The sequence below is a fragment of the Pongo pygmaeus genome, chromosome 14, assembly GCF_028885625.2.
Source record: "Pongo pygmaeus isolate AG05252 chromosome 14, NHGRI_mPonPyg2-v2.0_pri, whole genome shotgun sequence".
Lineage (NCBI taxonomy): Eukaryota > Metazoa > Chordata > Mammalia > Primates > Hominidae > Pongo > Pongo pygmaeus.
The window spans coordinates 123,284,372-123,304,584 of record NC_072387.2 but is presented as its reverse complement, the minus strand read 5'-3'; the positions used below and the strand labels follow the sequence as shown (position 1 = coordinate 123,304,584).

General features: G+C 47.3%; 1 protein-coding gene across 1 annotated transcript in view; it reads right to left on the bottom strand.

Moving 5' to 3' along the window:
- The window catches only part of LAMP1 (lysosomal associated membrane protein 1), a 29,806-nt gene extending 9,796 nt beyond the window's left edge, over positions 1-20,010 (bottom strand). The window contains exons 1-4 of the mRNA XM_054447067.2: positions 14,609-20,010; positions 5,562-5,683; positions 2,282-2,501; positions 1,273-1,431 (exon numbers count right to left, since the gene is read on the bottom strand). Of these exons, the coding sequence (XP_054303042.1) occupies positions 1,273-1,431; positions 2,282-2,501; positions 5,562-5,683; positions 14,609-14,669 (562 nt within the window). The 5' untranslated portion in view covers positions 14,670-20,010. The remainder of the gene's footprint in view (positions 1-1,272; positions 1,432-2,281; positions 2,502-5,561; positions 5,684-14,608) is intronic.
- Positions 20,011-20,213: the final 203 nt, after the last annotated feature.

Genomic DNA, 20,213 nt, shown 5'->3' with positions numbered 1-20,213 from the left:
CTGCAAGAATACCTGCTCCTCGGGGAGGGGTGAGACGGACGATCCCCCAGCAGTCACTCCTCAGCCTTTAAGCAAGACTGCTGAGGAATGTTGCAAACCAAAGGTCTCCACAGTAGCTCTCAAGATTAGAGAAGGCTGTGATGTCTCCATATATTTCTAGCAGCCAGGAAAGCTCACCCTAAGTAAGGCAAATCACAGGCCCTCACGCTTCAGCAAAATGACAACAACCTATGACGTGGACCGTGAGGCTCGGGAGAGAAGCTCAACAGTAACAGGATTTACCAGGTGCTTGCTACTTAACTCTGTGCCAGATGCTGAGATACAAATTTTGCATACATTTCTCGTTTAATTCCAACAACCTTCGAAGACAGGCTTTTAATCTCATGCCACATGCAAAGAAAATGAGAGGTAAACTACCCTGCTCAAGATCACAGGACTAGGAGGTGGCCTGGACCCTGCCTGACCCCAGAGCCCGGCGGCTGGGTTAGCAGGTACATCGTTGGGGCCCTGACCTCCTCAGAGAGGCAGTGTTGGTCTTTCTGCACCTGTCCCTAAGCTGGCCAGCCAGAGCTGGATGGAGATAAGACTAGGTCTCTGTGTGAAGAAGGCAACTGGCTCAAACTGCAAGAGATCTGTGACCCTGGTCCCATCATCTCTGCCCCAGTAGAAGCACAAAGCTTTCAACTGCTTTGCCCTTCTGACATTTTCAAGTAATAATTGCATGTATTTACCATGTGTGTCAGGATGTTTTGAAATACATCTACTTGTGTGACAGCTAAAATCAAACACTTACTTTTTATGGTGAGAAGAGTTAAAATCTACTTAGCAATATTCAAGCCAGAATACATTATTAACTGTAGTCACATGCTGTAAAGAGATCTCTCCAACTAATTCCTCCTGTCTTCCTGAAGCATTCTATCTTCTGATCAACTTCACCCCCTAGCCCCTGGTGACCACCATTCTCTCTACCCCCCACACCGAGTTCCACTTTTTTAGCTCCCGTGGGAGTGAGACCACACAACATCTGTCTCTGTCCCGGGATATTTCACTTCAATCTTCCACCCTTTTTAATCAACATGTGTCTACCCTCATCTACAAGTCACCTGTCCTAGGAAGAAGGATGAGAACGTTCTGCAGAGACGTCGCTGGCTGTGTGCACATGCGTTCCAAGCAAAGCCCAGCGCCAGGACACAGAGGAGTGAGGTCACCCGCAGCCACTGCCGCCCAACTACCCAACCACTAGCACCAGAGGGCCAAGGGTCAGCGTCCTACCTCCTTTGCTGAAGCTGCTGTTGGAAAGGTACGCCTGGATGGTGGCATCGTGGAGCGTTACAGTCACGTTGTTCATGTGGACCTGGGTGCCACTAACACATCTGTATTTTTTATCTATATCTGCCCTGATGTCAGTTATAGATTCCACAGTCTTGATTTCTAGATTAAAAAGAAAAAAAAAATCACAATTGCAAACTACTTGTAGTACTTAGTTTATGTTTTTATTTTAGCCCTGATGTCAGTTATAGATTCCACAGTCTTGATTTCTAGATTAAAAAAAAAAAAAAATCACAATTGCAAACTACTTATAGCACTTAGTTTATTTTATGTGTTTTTTATTTTTTTTGAGACGAAGTCTTGCCCTGTCGTCCAGGCTGGAGCACAGTGGCGTGATCTCAGCTCACTGCAACCTCCGCCTTCTGGGTTCAGGCGATTCTCTTGCCTCAGCCTCCTGAGTAGCTGGGATTACAGGCGCACACCACCATGCCCAGCTAATTTTTGTATTTTTAGTAGAGAGGGGGTTTCACCATGTTGGTCAGGCTGGTCTCGAACTCCTGACCTCATGATCTGCCCGTCTCGGCCTCCCAAAGTGCTGGAATTACAGGCATGAGCCACCGTGCCTGGCTGCGTGTTTTTTATTTTTTAGAGACAGTCTCACTTGGTCACCTAGGCTGGAGTGCAGTGGCACCATTTCAGCTCACTGCAACCTCCGCCTCCTGGGTTCAAGCGATTCTCCTGCCTCAGCCTCCCGAGTAGCTGGGATTACAGGTGCCCGCCACCACACCTGGCTAATTTTAGTATTTTTAGTAGAGACAGTGTTTCGCAATGTTGGCCAGGCTGGCCTCAAACTCCTGACCTCAAGTGATCCGTCTGCCTTAGCCTCCCAAAGTGCTGGGATTACAGGTGTGAGCCACCATACCCAGCCTGTAATTCTTAAGTAGAAGTAACTTTAGACAATCCTCCAACCCAATTTTCTATCACTTCATAATCAGCCCATTTTGGTTCTTACCTTTGGAGCTTGCATTGGGGAAAAGGTGTGTGTCTGACAAGTTATAAACAAAACTCATGAGCTGGACGCTGTAACGTGTTGCATTTCTCGTGAAATTGAGAGTGAGTGTATGTCCTCTTCCAAAAGCAATCACGAGACTGGGGTTGGAAGTGTTCTCTTTTCCACAGGAGCTGCTGTTGAGCACTACTGTGGCATCTGATGGAAGGTCAAAGGTCATGTTCTAGAATAAACACAATTAAATGTAACCCAATTGGGATGGAGGTTATTAAAAGTTCAAAGAAAGAGATTTTCTGTAAGTCTGATATAAACTTATACTCCATTTCCAACGGAGATATCACTACTGAGGTACTCATTTTTAATATAAACCAAAAAAAGGTTAGTATTACATGTCAGTAACAGACTGAAAAGTATTTCAGGTATAAGAAAGTTGGCTTAATAATTCATATAATCAAAAATTTGCAGCTGGGCATGACGGCTCACACCTGTAATCCTAACACTCTGGGAGGCTGAGGTGGGGGGATTGCTTGAGCCCAGGAGTTCAAGACCAGCCTGGGCAACATAGCAAGACCCCATCTCTACAAAAACAAAATAAACTAATCAGACATGGTGGCATCTGCCTGTAGTCCCAGCTACTCAGGAGGCTGAGGCAGGAGGATTGCTTGAGCCTAGGTTTGAGGCTGCAGTGAACTATGATTGCACCACTGCACTCCAGCCTGGGCAATAGAGCAAGACTCTGTCTCCAAACAAAACAAAACAACCCCATAAATTCATTTTCTGTTAATATAATTTATAACAGAATTTAAAGCGTCTTGAAATTGAAACACTTCACACCGGTTTCAGGGTGAGATACATATTTGAGAAAAGCTATCACTACTTTTTTACTATAGAAATGTTCATTTAAATAATGTTTCTTTAAACAAAGAAAGTGTTTATAGCAGAAATGTTTAAATTTACTAGTATAAGCAAAACGAGCAACTGGAAAACCACCTAATGTTCATCAAAGTAAACTAGATAGGTCAAATGAACTACAGTGAAGCAGTATACTAATGTGGGCCACAAAAAACCCACAAAACTACACAAGGTGATAAAGACATGTTTTGTGAAATAACAAAGTGCATAACAGCATATAGGTGACTTCACTTGTGAAACATAATTTATAACAGAATATTTTAAAAATCCAACCACCAAAACCAAACATTAAAAAAGTGATGTAGAAATTAAATAAAAAGTGCTTGGAGACCAGGTATGCTGGGGCACGCCTGTAATCCCAGCACTTGGGGAGGCCGAGGTGGGCAGATCACCTGAGGTCAGGAGTTTGAGACCAGCCTGACCAACATGGAGAATCCCTGTCTCTGCTAAAAACACAAAAATTAGCTGGGCACAAATGCCTGTAATCCCAGCTACTTGGGAGGCTGAGGCAGGAGAATCGCTTGAACCCAAGAGGCAGAGGTTGTGTGAGCCAAGATTGTGCCATTGTACTCCAGCCTGGGTGACAAGAGCAAAACTCTGTCTCAAAAAAAAAAAAGAAGTGCTTGGAGGCCAGGTACGGTAGCTCACGCCCGTAATCCCAGCACTTTGGGAGGCCAAAGTGGGCAGATCACCTGAGGCCAGTAGTTTAAGACCAGCCTGGCCAACACAGCAAAACCCCGTCTCTACTAAAAATACAAATAATTAGCTGGCCATGGTGGCATGCACCTGATGTCCCAGCTACTGAGGAGGCTGAGGCATGAGACTCACTCAAACCTGGGAGGTGGAGGACACAGTGAGCCGAGATCTTGGCACTGTACTCCAGCCACCTGGGGGACAGAGTGCGACTCTGTCTCACAAAAAAGGAAAAAGGCTTTGACAAGTATTTATAATTTGAGACTGGATTTTTTTTTTTTGGAGATGATCTTGCTCTGTCACCCAGGCTGGAGTGCAGCGGCAAGATCATAGCTCACTGCAGCCTCGACCCCACAAGCTCAAGCAATCCTCCCCATCTCAGCCTCCCAAGTAGCTGGGACCACAGGCACACTCCACCATGTCTGGCTTTTTTTTTTTTTTAAAGAGATAAGATCTTGCTATGTCTTGGATTTTAAAAATATTTTGTTATTCCAAAAGGCTTTAGTCATCCCAAAGAAACACAAAGCCATTTCAAAAAAACTACTAAGGAACATTTTAATCAAACTGGTACAGTGTTTGTAGCACTGCATGTCAAACAACCATTTATATACATTTCTTGCAGTATAACTCTCTAAATCAAAAAAGCCACATTCACAGAGCATGAAAAAGATTCGAGACAACTTACCAATTACTAATAGGGGAGTGTGTAAGAAATTATGGTGAATTAACATAATAAAGTATTACATTATGATTATAAAAGACAATCACGAAGAAAACTAGAGCCGTGAGCGGTGGCTCACCCCTGTAATTTCAACACTTTGGGAGGCCAAGGCAGGCAGATCACTTGAGGTCAGGAGTTTGAGACCAGCCTGGCCAACATGGTAAAATCCCGTCTCTACCAAAAATACAAAAATCAGCCAGGCGTGGTGGTGGGCACCTGTAGTCCCAGCTACTCAGGAGGCTACGGCAGGAGAACTGCTTGAACCCAGGAGACGGAGGTTGTGGTGAGCTCAGATCGTACCACTGCACTCCAGCCTGGGCGACAAAGCAAGATTCCGTCTCAAAAAAAAAAAAAGAAAACTAGAAAAATGTTCATGATAGGCTGGGCGCAATGGCTCACACCTGTAATCCCAGCACTTTGGGAGGCCGAGGCGGGTGGATCAAGAGGTCAGGAGACAGTTGGTCCGAGTGTTGTGGGTTATTGTTAAGTTGATAAAAGAGGTCAAGAGACTGAGACCATCCTGGCTAACACAGTGAAACCCCGTCTCTACTAAAAATATAAAGTATTAGCTGGGCGTGGTGGCGAGCGCCTGTAGTCCCAGCTACTGGGGAGGCTGAGGCAGGAGAATGGCATGAACCCGGGAGGCAGAGCTTGCAGTGAGCGGAGATCGCGCCACTGCACTCCAGCCTGGGCGACAGAGCGAGACTCTGTCTCAAAAAAAAAAAAAAAGAAAAATGTTCATGATAAACAGTGAGGTGCAGCACATGTAAAGGTCTGTTATTGTGCCTGTGGCTATGGCACATGACAGCACAGGTTACTGACAACACCAGAAGGAGATATGCAGATAGGAAAAGCACCATGTTCAGATGGGGCCATTTTTCAAAGACTTGGTTGAAATGTTAAAAATCATCTTTCCACACACACAAGGGAAGCATGAAGTGCCCTGGTGTTTCCTACCTTAGGGCCACTCTTGGTGTCATAGTTCACTGAGAAGGCAGCAGAGAAGTTGGCCATTATGCACGCGGTCCCGTTGCCATTTTTCACCATAAACATTGCTGCTGACGCACAATGCACGAGGCCTGTCAATTCCAGGGAAGACGGAGACCATCAAAAACTGTCCAGAAAACATGACCGAGTATTCCCATTTTCCACAGCTGTAGCAGTGATGGCTTTTATTACAAGATTCCACTGTTTCTCTTTTTTTTTTTTTGAGTCGGAGTCTCACTCTGTCGCCAGGCTGGAGTGCAGTGGCGTGATCTCAGCTCACTGCAACCTCCACCTCCCAGGTTCAAGCAATTCTCCTGCCTCAGCCTCCCGAGTAGCTGGAAGTGCAGGCACGTGCCACCAAACCCAGCTAATTTCTGTTTTTAGTAGCGACGGGGTTTTGCCACATTGGCCAGGCTGGTCTTGAACTCCTGACCTCAGGTGATCCACCCACCTTGGCCTCCCAAAGTGCTGGGATTATAGGTGTGAGCCACTGCACCCAGCCTCCACTGTGTTTCTTAAATTCAATGAACAACCAGACACATGGATTACGCGGCCAGTTCACCTGGTGCCCTGTCCCTTGCGGATACTATTCTGGAATTGTTATCTCTAAGCCCATCTGATTGAGTCTGCCAATCTGGTCTACTGCTATTTAGTGCTTTATTTCAGAACACTTATCAGGAAGGCACATGTCAATTTCTGCATCATCCTAGGCATATGCTGCTCCGCCTTTCTCAGAGGATCTCTGTAAGACGTGGTGCCTTGAAGGCACAACTTACCCATCTGCAGAAATCCATGGGAGAGTCTGCAGGATCTTTCACTATGGTCCTCACCTGCTACTTAACGTCTGGTCAGTTTTATTTCTCATGGACTCAAAGTGCTGAGCTCTTTGCCCAATTTCAGAAAGGTCCTCACAGCACCACACATCGGTGGAGTGGCCTCCCTTCCCCATCCTGAAGCAAAGGGACAGAATGGAAGCTCTATAGGTCTTTCCAGCTTGACAGTGGTCACTGCTAAATATTTCCTCTCTGGCTTATTCATACTCCACTTCCCTGATCAAGATGTGTGGCAACAAATGTAATCTGATCACTATGGTAGAGACACTGGTAATTGTACAAACTGCACGTTATTACACAGTTCTTTCATTACAGATTGGAAAACAGGTGTTTTTGCCTGTTCTAACGCCAAACACCTATCCGCCACCACTGGGATCCGTGCAGAAATGACATGCTTTCACTTGTCTCTGCCACTACAAGCTCGTGCATGCCAGTCCAGTGAGCACTCACCACTCAGGGGCTGATCTCACACTGCGTGAGCACAGCCTTCCAACCACACACACACCCGGGTCTCATTTGTCACTCTAAGTGTAAATGCAACTCAGGCACACTGTGAGGGCAGATATTGAAAGAGAGGATGCTCAGCTTTTCATTTAAAATCGTATTCCCTGGAAAAGTAATGGATTCCAATGAATCCAACTCATTTCAACCTTGGGTCTTTCACAAAATAAAATCTTTAGAGCAACTATTCTTCAAGCCTAAAGCAAAGCATATAACCAAAAGTCCCACCTATCTTCCCTTTGGTAAAGGAAATACCAAAATCTACGTCCATAAAGAAAAGGTGCTGCCAGGCACAGTGGCTCACGCCTGTAATCCCAGCACTTTGGTGGGAAGCTGAGGCGGGTGGATCACAAAGTCAGGAGTTCAAGACCAGCCTACCCAACATGGTGAAACCCTTTCTCTACTAAAAATACAAAAATTATCTGGGCATGGTGGCGGGCGCCTGTAATCCCAGCTACTTGGGAGGCTGAGGCAGGAGAATCACTTGAACCAGGGAGGCCAAGGTTGCAGTGAGTCGAGATCACGCCACTGCACTCCACCCTGGGTGACAAGAGCAAAACTCTGTCTCAAAAAAAAAAAAAGAAAAGAAAAAGAAAAGGTGCTACATGACAATGAAACAAAGTAGGGCGTGCAAGGAAACCTCCAACCTACTGTCTGCTTTGCTTGGTTTTTCAAGCCACACTCTGCAACACTCAGGCAGGATCATACGAACGGCATTTCCAATGAATCTAGAGAATCTAGAGAAGATTCTACCACTTATTTTTGACATAGTAAAGGTTTCTAAAAACAGACAAAATATTCTCACTCTTGTGAGAGATCAGATGAGTGTACAGAAGCTACAGCAGACGCCAGCAAGGCAGAAGCAGCGGACAGGCAGACACAGCAGACGCCAGAGACTTAACACTGACTGGAGCTCAGCGTGGGCCACTGCCCACCCCGCCCTCAGCTGAGGAGTCACAGGGCTCCCAGCCACCACTGACAACCCGGATGCCTGCATGGGAGCACCCATAGGCTGGCTTTTATTAAGCTGCCCTTTTATAAGTTTCCTCAAACACTTTACTGACCCGAAGAACTTCATTAGGAAATATTTCAAACTAAGTCACTTTTCAATGATACAATTTTTTTTTCACTTAGTAAATATGCTGAGGGTTTCAGCTTTTTTATTTTTATTTTTTAGAGACTGAGTCTCACTCTTGCCCAGGCTGGAGTGCAGTAGCCCTCCACCTCCCAGGTTCAAGCAATTCTCGTGCCTCAGCCTCCTGAGTAGCTGGGACTACAGGTTTGTACCGCCATGTCTGGCTACTTTTTGTATTTTTAGTAGAGATGGGGTAGACAGGGTTTTGCTATGTTGGCCAGGCTGGTCTCCAACTCCTCGCCTCAAGTGATCCACCTGCCTCAGCCTCACAAAGTGCTGGGATTATGGGTGTAAGCCACCATGCCCGGCCAGGTCTCAGCTTTCAGAGGAAAACAAAGAAATACCATTTAAATAAATTTAAAGTAAGCTTTGGCAGCACAAGATGCCTATATTACTCTGGAGAGTCCCAGGAATTTTGAGTTATTAAAATAAACTTACCCTCAGAAGGCAATTTTGGTAAAGAGGAAAATAAGAGCATTAGCACACAGAGCTTGAAGAGAAAAATGTATGTATGCTAATGGTCAGAAGTTTCTTTAAAAACTTCCACAACAGTGGCAATTGGTTAGCAAAAAAAAAAAAGACAAAAAACCTCAAATAAGTTACAATGTTTCCAGTAACCTGACAGGTGTCACAGCCCAACAGGACAGCTGTTGGCAGCATCTCCAAGGTGGGCACCCTGGCCTACTGGTGACTGCTATCTCTGGCAGTCCTGTACTCAGACACGAACAGGACCACTTCTCCAGGGATCACATAAAGGAGTAACCGTGGCTTCAAAATACTCCCACTTGGGAGAAATTCTATTCTCTGAAACAAGTGCCGCTGTGGGAAGCATGCGTGCTTCTGAGTCACAGCCCTCAGTTCCTGGAGGTTCTTCCAGCACTTACTAGCTGTGCAACCATGGCCAGTAGCAGAGCCCAATCCCCAGTCTCTGCACCCACGAGCAGGAGGAGAGAGTGCCAAGGCCTCGGGACTATTGGAGCAGCTGAGCATTTGGTGCCCAGCACTGACGCCAGCTTTGATGTCAGCTGTTATTAAACATCTGCACAGGTACAGAGGGTTCCTATCAAGTTCATCATTCAATCCTCAGTATCTGACACAAAACATCAAAAACTATCTCATTTAACAAGCACTTGGAATACACTTACTTTGTGCCAGGTGCTGCTCTAAGCACATCCCAGTTATCATGACAACTCTTCATAGGGAGATTAAGGCATAGAGAGGTCAACTAACCCACCCAGGTCACACAGCTAGTGAGCGGTGCAGACCTAGATCTAGAAGGGGGTCTTCTGACTCACAGGACGTGCCACTTCTGAACCATACTGTCTCTCCAGCACTTGATGACTGAGGGAATGGGCTTCCAATGAGGAAACACTGGCTGGGTGCAGTGGCTCATGCCTGTAACCTGAGCACTTTTGGAGGCTGAGGAAGCAGAGAATTGCTTGAGGTTAGGAGTTCCAGACCAGGCTGGTCAACACAGCAAGACCTTGTCTCTTAAAAAAAAATTTTTAATTTTTTTGAATTAAAATAAATAAAAATTAAGAAATACTTGCTTTTGATATTAAAGATTACCATCTGAAGAAATGAGTAAAAAACTTCATTTTAAAAAATTAGGCCAGGCACAGTGGCTCATGCCTGTAATCCCAGCACTTTGGGAGGCTGAGGTGGGCAGATCACCTGAGGTCAGGAGTTTGAGACTAGTCTAGCTAGCATGGTGAAACCCCGTCTCTACTAAAAAAAAAAAAATACAAAAATTAGCCGGGCATGGTGGCGCGCGCCTGTAGTCTCAGCTACTCGGGAAGCTGAGGCAGAAGAATCACTTGAACCTGGGAGGTTGAAGTTGCAGTGAGCTGAGATCGTGCCACTGCACTCCAGACTGGACGACATAAAGAGACTGTCTCAAAAAAAGAAGAAAAAAAATTTATTAAGAAATCACATCTTAGGCTGGGCGCGGTGGCTCACGCCTGTAATCCCAGCACTTTGGGAGGCCGAGGTGGGCAGATCACCTGAGGTTAGGAGTTTGAGACCAGCCTGACCAAATGTGGAGAAACCCTATCGCCACTAAAAATACAAAATTAGCCGGGCATGGTGGCGCATGCCTGTAATCCCTGGTACTCAAGAGGCTGAGGCAGGAGAATCACTTGAACCCGGGAGGCGGAAGTTGCAGTGAGCCAAGATTGCGCCATTGCACTCCAGCCTGGGCAACGAGTGAAACTACGATTCAAAAAAAAAAAAAAAAAAAAGAAATCACATCTTAGTTTTTCTTGGCTTGATTCTTTTAAATATGGGATTTTTATTCTACTTAACCAATGACGCACAATCATTTATGAAGAATTAAAGGAAAAAAATACCATCCCAGGCACTGAATCACAACCTCTAGAGGCAGGGTATAAGAGTGAGTGTGTGTGTAAATATATATATATACATATATATATATATTTTTTAAATGGAAACAGAGTCTCGCTCTGTCACCCAGGCTGGAGTCCAGTAGCGTGATCTTCGCTCACTGGAACCTCCGCCTCCCGGGCTCAAGCAATTCTCCTACCTCAGCCTCCCAAGTAGCTGGGACTACAGGGGCATGCCACCATGCCCGACTAATTTTTTTTGTATTTTAGTAGAGACGGGATTTCACCATGTTGCCCAGGCTGGTCTCGAACTCCTGAGCTCAGGCAATCCACCCACCTCGGCCTCCCAAAGTGCTAGGATTACACGTGACAGCCACCGCGCCTGGCCGTATATTTCTTTTTAATTTTTTTTGTAGAGACACTGGTTTCACCGTGTTGCCCAGGCTGATCTCAAGCAATCCTCCTGCCTTAGCCTCCCAAAGCACTGAGATGACAGGCATGAGCCACTGTGCCTCGCTGTGGTACGTATATTTCTAAAAAGCTGATCCTGTGGATCTGTGCATATGTTTGGTTAACAGCCACTGCTATAAAATTGATCCTTTCTTCATATATGTACTCAGCACTTACTACCTGTCAGTTAAGGAAGGGAGATACACAGGCAAAAATAATCCCAGTGCAGCCGAACAGATGTTACCATGTAGAAGCACATGCAATAAAAGTCTTGGGTACAGAGAAGAAAGGGTAACGTTGTCTGGGATGGGGCTAATGCAATACAAATTCAAAATTACAGGGCTACAAAGACATGCTGACCTCAAATCTACTGACAAATTTGTTCTTTCCACTGCATAACAGACAATCTGCACAATCAAAGGTAACATCAGTTAGTAGAAAAAATTTTTTTTTCTTTTTTTGAGATGGAGTCTCGCTGTGTCGCCCTGAAGTGCAGTGGCACGATCTCGGCTCACTGCAACCTCCACCTTCCGGGTTCAAGCAGTTCTCCTGCCTTAGCCTCCTGAGTAACTGGGACTACAGGCCTGTGCCACCATGTCTGGCTAACTTTTAAAAAATATTTTTAGTAGAGGCGGAGTTTCACCATGTTGGCCAGGATGGTCTCCATCTCTTGACCTAGTTCCGCCTACCTCAGCCTCCCAAAGTGCTGGGATTACAGGCATGAGCCACTGCACCCAGCTTTTCTTTCTTTCTTTTTTTTTTGACATTGAGTTTAGATTTTGTTGCCCAGGCTGGAGTGCAATGGCACAATCTCAGCTCCCTGCAACCCCTGCCTCCCGGGTTCAAGCAATTCTCCTGCCTCAGCCTCCCGTGTAGCTGGGATTACAGGCACCTGCCACCACGCCACGCCTGGCTAATTTTTGTATTCTTAGTAGAGACGGGGTTTCACCACATTGGCCAGGCTGGTCTCAAACCCTTGACTTCAGCTGATCCGCCCACCTGGGCCTCCCAAAGTGCTGAGATTACAGGCGTGAACCACTGCACCCAGCCGAGTATAAAATTTTTCAAACCTCCTAAGTGATAGTTGTTCAAGTGGAAAGGGTAGGGCAGTCATCCTGCTGACATCAATGGTTTAAAGGGTCACATTACGCAATCACAGCTAATCCTATCTATCAAGACAAGTTTCAGTTCATGCTTGTCTGAGCTTTCTAAGTATTCAAACACAGTAGCTTTAAACAATGCCTACTTATTAATATAGTGGAAATTAGTAATTGAGGAGTTTTTTTTTTAAGAGAAAATGGTTTGGGTGAAATCGCACATTAAAATAAACATTTTAAATATCTTCAAATGCAAGTTGTTAAAAGGCCTTTTTTAAAGGCTGGATTTTGGCCAGGCACGGTGGCTCATGGCTGTAATCCCAGCACTTTGGGAGTCTGAGGCAGGTGGAACACGAGGTCAGGAGTTCGAGACCAGCCTGGCCAGCATGGTGAAACCTCATCTCTACTAAAACTACAAAAATTAGCCAGGCATGGTGGCGCGCACCTGTAGTCCCAGCTACTAGGGAGGCTGAGGCAGGGGAACTGCTTGAACACAAGAGGCGGAGGCTGCAGTGAACGGAGATCACGCCACTGCACTCCAGCCTGGGTGACAGAGCAAAACTCTGACTCAAAAAAAAAAAAAAAAAAGTTGGGCCAGGTACGGTGGCTCAAATCCGTACTCCCAGCACTTTGGGAAGCAGAGGGAGGCGGATCACGAGGTCAGGAGGTCGAGACCAGCCTAACCAACATAGTGAAACCTTGTCTCTACCAAAAATACATAAATTAGCCCAGCATAGTGGCGGGTGCCTGTAATCCCAGCTACTCAGGAAGCTGAGGCAGAAGAATTGCTCGAACCCGGGAGGCAGAGGTTGTAGCAAGCCGAGGTTGTGCCACTGCACTCCAGCCTGGGCACAAAGCAACTCCGCCTCAAAAAAAAAAAAGTTAAGATTGTAAACATAAAATATATAATGGAACAGATCTTAGAAGGCTGATTACACAAGCAATATTCCAATCACAATATTAGGGAGTTATGGATTTTTTCTCTTCATTTTTAAAGTGAACTTTTTTTTTTTTTTTTTGAGACGGAGTCTCCCTCTGTTGCCCAGGCTGGAGTGCAGTGGCTTGATCTCGGCTCACTGCAACCTCTGCTTCCCGGGTTCAAGCAATTCTTCTGCCTCAGCCTCCCAAGTAGTTGGGATTACAGGCGTGCGCCACCATGCCCAGCTAATTTTTGTATTTTTGTAGAGACCGCATTTCGCCATATTGGCCAGGCTGCTCTCGAACTCCTGACCTCATGATCCGTCCGCCTCCGCCTCCCAAAGTGTTGGGATTACAGGCGTGAGCCACTGTGCCCGGCTTAAAGTGAGTTTTTAAAACATGAAACAAAACATCAAAGTCATGAGGCTTGTGAGCATCTGTAACAAAGAACAATGTAGTTGCTGTGACATGACAAAACTTGTTTCTGCAACTCCTTTCATTAACTACACCTGACCCTGTCACAGGAGCTGAGCAAGGCTTCAGGCTTACTATTGGAGTAAGTTCATCTCTGTGGCTATTCAGGCAGTTCAAAGAATTCATTTTACACAACAGGCAAAACGAAAAAGGGAAGCCAAAGTCCATTCACTCACAGTAACAGTTTTACAGCTGGATGGGGCTGAGGGAATTAAAGAAGTCAAGGCAGATGTGTACAGGAGTGTATTTCTATATCTACTTAACTCACATACACTCCCCCAGCTTGCTTCTACATCACCTTTCAGATCCTGGCACTTAAGATAATCTCCCCATATTACTGGTCGGGGGGGGCCGGGGGGAAGAGGTGAGAGAATAGTGTTGGGGGGGGGGCAATCCGGACTGTCTTAAAGAGACAGCACACATCCTCTTATTAAGACAGAATAAATGAGAACGAAATTCACCAGTCAATACAATATTGAGCACCTACTGCCCATCTGAGCTCTATAAACTGACAGAAGAGAAGGGTGCCTTCCCACGAGTTCCCGGGTCCCGCATTTCGGCCTACAGGAACGGCGCTCTTTAAACTACTTACTAGACATGAACACTGCCACCGTGAGTCTGACGCCAGCTTTCCCTCATCTTGCCTACTACGGAATCTTGTGAAATCCCAAAGATAACTTTAAAAATTATTTTAACATACATGTGAATTCACAATAACATAAATACACCCGTATCTCCTCCACACCGCTGAAAGAGGAGAAAGGTTCAAGTACAAAGGTGGGGAATGCTCGCGCCGGCTTCTCCCTGTCCTGGGGGAAATCCATGTTGGGAAGAGCTTGATCTAGGTCACCCGCCTGGGAGCTGAAACGTCCCTGCCACCTTAGGCGGCGCAGCCTCGTCTAGATCTCACCGCCTCAACTTGCCAGGAAACTTAACGACCTGAAAGCACCAGACCGCCAAGCAAGCCATCGGAAGTTCTCTTTCGCACTCAACACCACAGAAAAACTGAGTTCAGTGAGACAGACCTTAGAGGAGCCAGGTCCTGGGATGAAACCTCCTGGTCCCCCAAGCACCTGCCATTGAGCTCTGCTCCGACCCTACGACCCCGACAGAAACACCCGCCCGCGGGCAGAGCCGGCCGGGACTAGGAGCAGTGGGTGCGGGGCGACCCGCGGGACAACGACCCGGCAGCCCCCCGCCCTCAAGACCCAGGGACCTCGGCTCCGCCCAGTCCCGCAGCTCCCAGGCCCCGCCTCGACCCCCTCACCGAGCAGCAGCAACAGCAGCAGCAGCAGCAGGGGTCGCCGGGCGCTGCCGGGGGCCGCCATGGCGCGAGGCGGCCGGGTACGGTGAGGGGAGCAGGGGCGCGGGCGGCGGTTGGGCCGCGGACTGCCGGGCGCTGGGGCGGCGGCGGGGCGCGGGCGCCAAGGGCTGGCGTGAGAGACGGCGGCGTTACCAGACGCAAGAAGCCCGGCCACTGCGACGCCGGCACGAAGAAGACCCCGCGGCCGGCAGCGCCTGTCACGTGAGCTGCGCCGCGCCCGGGCGTCACGTGACCCCGTGGGTCTCGCGAGAGCGCGCGCGTCGAGCGCCGGCGGCTCCGCTCCCCGCAGGTGCGGCAGCTTCCAGCACAGCGCGCCCCCTCACGCGTGATGCAGGCCGACACGTGATCCGCAGCGGCACGTGACCCTGGACCCACGTGACCCGGCCTGGTCCGGGGGCTTGGGGCCGAGCCGAGGTCCTGAAACAAGAAGTGGGCTGGATTCGCGGAAAAGGAAGAGGAAGAGTAGTGGCGGGAGAAAGTGAGGAAAGAGGAAGCCCGCGAGGGGAGAAAGGGCAGACGGAGCGCGGACGCCCAGGCTTCCCTTCAGCCTGCGAGGCGTCCCAAACGCGGGCTCTTTATGGACCGGAGGGTGGTCGGGGTGGCAGCGCGGGTGACCGGCCGGGTGCGCGGCCAGGGATGGGCGAAGGGTTTGTCTTTTGGTGAGTGGGAAGCAAGTTCCTCACACGGGTCGGCCACTGTGCCGAAACTCTTGAGTGGTTTTAGGAAGGAAATAAGGGATCTGAAATAGGTCAGTGCGGCCTTCCGCTCGTTAATCGCAGGCTGAGGGAAGACGGCACCGGGCTGCCCAAGGTGAAGGTGAAGGTGCGATGGCGATACTCTTCCGCTTACAGAGAGTTCCTGTCGAGCACTTTGTGTTTTTGTTGTTTTTTTTTTGAGACGGAGTCTCGCTTTGTCGCCCAGGCTGGAGTGCAGTGGCGCAATCTCAGCTCGCTGTAACCTCCGCCTCCCGGGTTCAAGCGATTCTCTTGCCTCAGCCTCCCAAGTAGCTGGAATTACAGGCATGCGCCACCACGCCCGGCTGATTTTGTATGTTTAGTAGATACGGGGTTTCAGCAGTTGGCCAGGCTGGTCTCGAACTCCTGACCTCAAGCAATCCACCCGCCTCGGCCTCCCAAAGTGCTGAGATTACAGGCCTGAGCCACGGCGCCCGGCCCCTGCATTTTAGAAGTCTGAAGATGCACTGTTTTTTGGCTTGTCACCATATAGGATTTATGGCTTTTTGTTAAAATACTATTTAATTAAGGCCCCTACGCTACTGCTTTGTATAAAGCACCTGTCGCATAAGTACCTACATCTTAGAAAAAGATTTAATCTTACATTTCAAAAGGCATCATGGCAACAGGGACTGGATGTGCACCTAGTTAATAGAGACAGCACTCAGCCAGATAAAGACATGACCAGGCACTCTTACTATGAGTCCTCACCAGAGGACTGTGACCTTAAAAAGGGCGGGATTTGACCAGTTCAACACTGGCATTTTGATAGACCCCACCTCGCTGTCACTTGTGCTTAGCACCCTGCATCTGTTGCCTAAGGATCTGCTCGCATCAAAGACTTCCTTGGAAGACAGTGACTTCTGTCTGGATCAGGCCGGAATACACTCCTTGTTCCCGTCATTGCTTTTCCTTGGTTTGATCCATTAACCCCTTTTCCTATCCCCTTTCTCTTGATGTCCAATGTTACTTTGTTTGATGGGGAATGTTTAAACCATAACGTTTGTATTTTAAGTACACAGTGATGTATAATTTGCAGTATTGACTGACTCGTGGAGTGGCTTGAGCCTCTGCCCATGGCTCTACCAAGTTAACAAGTAGTACTGAAGGGAATTGTCTCGAGGCAACTCCTCGTAGCTCGTGGCTTTTATAATTGAAATAGCATCAATATATTTCCACCTTGTGGAAAGACATACACGTGTGTGGACCTGGTTATGTCTGACCTTGTGCTGTTCACAGCATGCCTTGAGAGAGAAGTACTTTTGAACCGAGACCTCTCACACGATGGGTACAGCAAGTGCTAATAAACTTCTGCTGGTTTCTCCTGTTGCTCTGAATTTTGTTTTCAGGAGAATGTCTCAACTAATAAAGAGAGAAAGAAGAGAAATTATATTTTCTCCCCTGCAGTGGAATGAGATAATTATGCAAAACTCTGGAGGTTTAAATTTGGGGACTCCTCTCATCCACTGCTTCTTAAGGAGGCTAGAAGTAGGGTTTAGAAAGTAGGAGAGGTGTTGAACAAGCATACTGAATATTACAGTTTTATGGTGCAAAACAAAAACCTGCTTAACAATGCAAAAATAGAATCTAATGCTGGACAAAATCTTGGTTGAAGGAGGTTCAGACATGACATGATTCCCACACTGTGTCCTGAAGTGTGTATCAGAATGGAGGGAGGGCATTTATCAAAAAAAGGCTCAGAAACACTCATCTAGTCCGAACCATACATGTCTGTTCCTTCCTTTCCTGCTGCTTCCCGTGCTCTGGCCATACTCATCTATTTAGTTTACCTGCCTCCACTTTTTTGTAGTTACAATTATTTAGACAAAGTGATGCCCTACTCCCTCCCTCCCTCCCTTCCTTCCTTTTCTTTTTCTTTTTTTCTTCTTTTTCTCATTCTTTCCTTTTTCTTTTCTTCACCCTTTTCTTTATTTTTTGTTTTGTTTTGTTTTGTGACAGGATTTCTGTCTGTCTCCCGGGCTGGAGTGCAGTGTTGGAATCAAGGCTCACTGCAGCCTCAAGCGGTCTTCCCACCTCGGCGTCCTAAGTAGATGGGACTACCGGTGCACACCATCACACCTGGCCAATTTTTAAAAAATTAGCTGGGATCGCAGGCATGCACCACCATGCTCAGCTAATTTTTGTGTTTTTAGTAGAGACAGGGTTTCACTATGTTGTCCAGGCTGTTCTTGAACTCCTGACCTCAAGCGATCCACCCTCCTTGGCTTCCCAAAGTGCTGGGAATACAGGCATGAGCCACCGTGCCTGACCTTTTTTTTCCACTTTTTTATAGCTTTTCTTTGTTTTTTAAGTTAGGAATTCAGTGTGGAATATATTTCCCTGAAGACATTGTCAACCTAAAATAATCAAGAGTCAGAATCTACTTTAAAGAGAGATTATTCAAGCAGAAAGTTTGAGGACAGGCCGCCCAGGAAGCACAGATTCCAAAGAACGGAAGTCGGTGTTCTGAAATGTAGCAGTTTGGGATCATTTCTATGGATGAAGTTTAGGGAAACTTAACACAATTCCAGCATCTTTCTCTCTGAGGGTGAATGCACAGTTACTGTGCTTTGATTAGCCAAGGTGGTCGTTTCCTATTGGGAAAGGTATGTTTGGCATTCCACACGGAGTATGTCACGGGGTCGTCGTGCCATCTAGTCTGAGGACAGGTGCACAGGACAAGGAAGGAGGCGGCTGGTCCACAGCAAAGATCAGTAATGGGAAGCAGGGAAGTCTGGCCTCTGCTCTCTCCTAGTCATTTACAAAATAAGAACAAGAGGCTGTGTGGTCGCCTGTCAGCCTGCCCAGCCCAAGAAGCTGAAGCTGCACACGTGCTGCATGGCTCAGGCCACAGGCCTGGCTTCCCCCTTGGCACAAGAAACAGAGGCTCCTCAAATTTTCTTCTGCAATTTCTGACACAAGAACTGAGGTTTGGTAGCTGATACATGGCTCAGTATTTGAAATAAAGTAGTGGTTGATAGGTAAAAATTGAGATAAGTAGTCTTTTTATAACAATTCTAAAGGATATTTTACATAAAAGTAGAATAATATAATGATCCCCGCATTGCCTACCACTATTACCCGCCTTTCAGTTACTACTTGAAAAACGTTTTTTAGAGGTAGGGTCTCACTGTGTTGCGCAGGCTGGGTTGCCCAGCACTGCAGCCTCATCCTTCTGGGTGCAAGTGACGGTTCCACCTCAGCCTCCCAAGCAGCTCCGACTACGGGCACGCACTGTCACACCTGGCTAATTTATTTTTACTTTTGTATAAAAGGGTTTGCTATGTTGCTCAGGCTGGTTGTGAACTCCTGGGCTCAAGTGACCATCCCGCCTTGGCCTCCCAAAATGCTGGGATTATAGATGGGAGCCACGATGTCCAGCCCAGTTACCAACATTATGGCTAAACTCACCTTGGGCATTTCTAGGTCACAGTTGGAATCCATGATTTCATCAAGAAGCCCTGGTTTGGGCCGGGCGCAGTGGCTCACACCTGTAATCCCAGCACTTGGGGAGGCTGAGGTGGGAGGATCCCGTGAAGACAGGAGTTTGAGACCAGCCTGGCCAACATGTTGAAACCCTGTCTCTACTAAAAATACAACAATTAGCGGGCTGTGTTGGCGTGCGCCTGTAATCCCAGCGACTCCAGAGGCTGAGACATGAGAATCACTTGAAACCTGGGAGGCAGAGGTTGCAGTGAGCTGAGATCATGCCATTGCACGCCAGCCTGGGCAACAGAGTGAGACTCTGTCTAAAAAAAAATAAAGCCCTGGTTTATTTTGATGAGAAATGGTCTTTAGAGATTGAGTCAGAGTCAAAATAAAAATGTAGAGATGACTCTCCAAATTTAACGTTTTATTTGGGAAGAAAGCATTGCAATTCAGGTGTCAACCGCAAATAATGAGATTCAGAAAATCTGATTACCTATAGTGTGTATTTGAGCGCAGAGTTTGAGGATGGCCACCCGGGAAGGCACTGACTGCAGACAAATGGGGTCAGCGTTTCCAAGTGGAGAAGCTCAGGTTTCACTTACCAGGCGGAGACAGAAGCTCCAGCAGGATCACCACAGTTCTCATACGAGGCCAGGGGCACACGCCGCAGCGGTTCCGTTGGTTAGGGATCTCTGTATTTGAAGAAAGATTGCGTTATGACTCCATGAGGAGGGGTAGTCATCTGAGGGGGTCTTATCTCCAGTGCCATTTGGTCTTTATTGTTTACAGAGAAAAAGGCAGAAGTTGCAGCTGCATGTGGCATGACCTAGGCCGCGTAGCCACATTCCCCTCAAGACTCGGGATAATTCACAATTTCAAAGGCTTTATGTTTGATTCATTAAATTTCACAGGAGCATACACACAAACTGCGTGTCTTTGAAGAAGAAAGAGAAGATTCGGGGTTTGATAAGAAGGAGGAAGGTCTTGAGAGAAAGTTCCCTGCTGTTGGTAAAGCTCTGGGGGAGCTGGTAGGGTCCGTGGGCGTGGGCAGCAGCGGGGGCAGCAGTGGGGACAGGGAAGTTTGTCCTCTGGGGCTGTCGGGTATCTCAGCAGCCATGGATGGAACTGGATTCAGGTTACAGCAGCAGTTTTCGCTGCCAGGCTTGAAGAGAATTACATTTTGGAGCAACATTGTGTGTCCTGAGTGCTTTCTCCCTGGGCTCTTTGACTGTTTTAGTTGGGTGGCGAGAATGACCCCATTTCTCTGATCAACTTTCATTGAGATCACAATCTATTTTAGCAACTGGTTTGTCAAGCTTCTAGGTCTTTTCCATACACAGACCTAAGAAAGACAGAACATTTAAGAAAATCAGGACTTTATACTG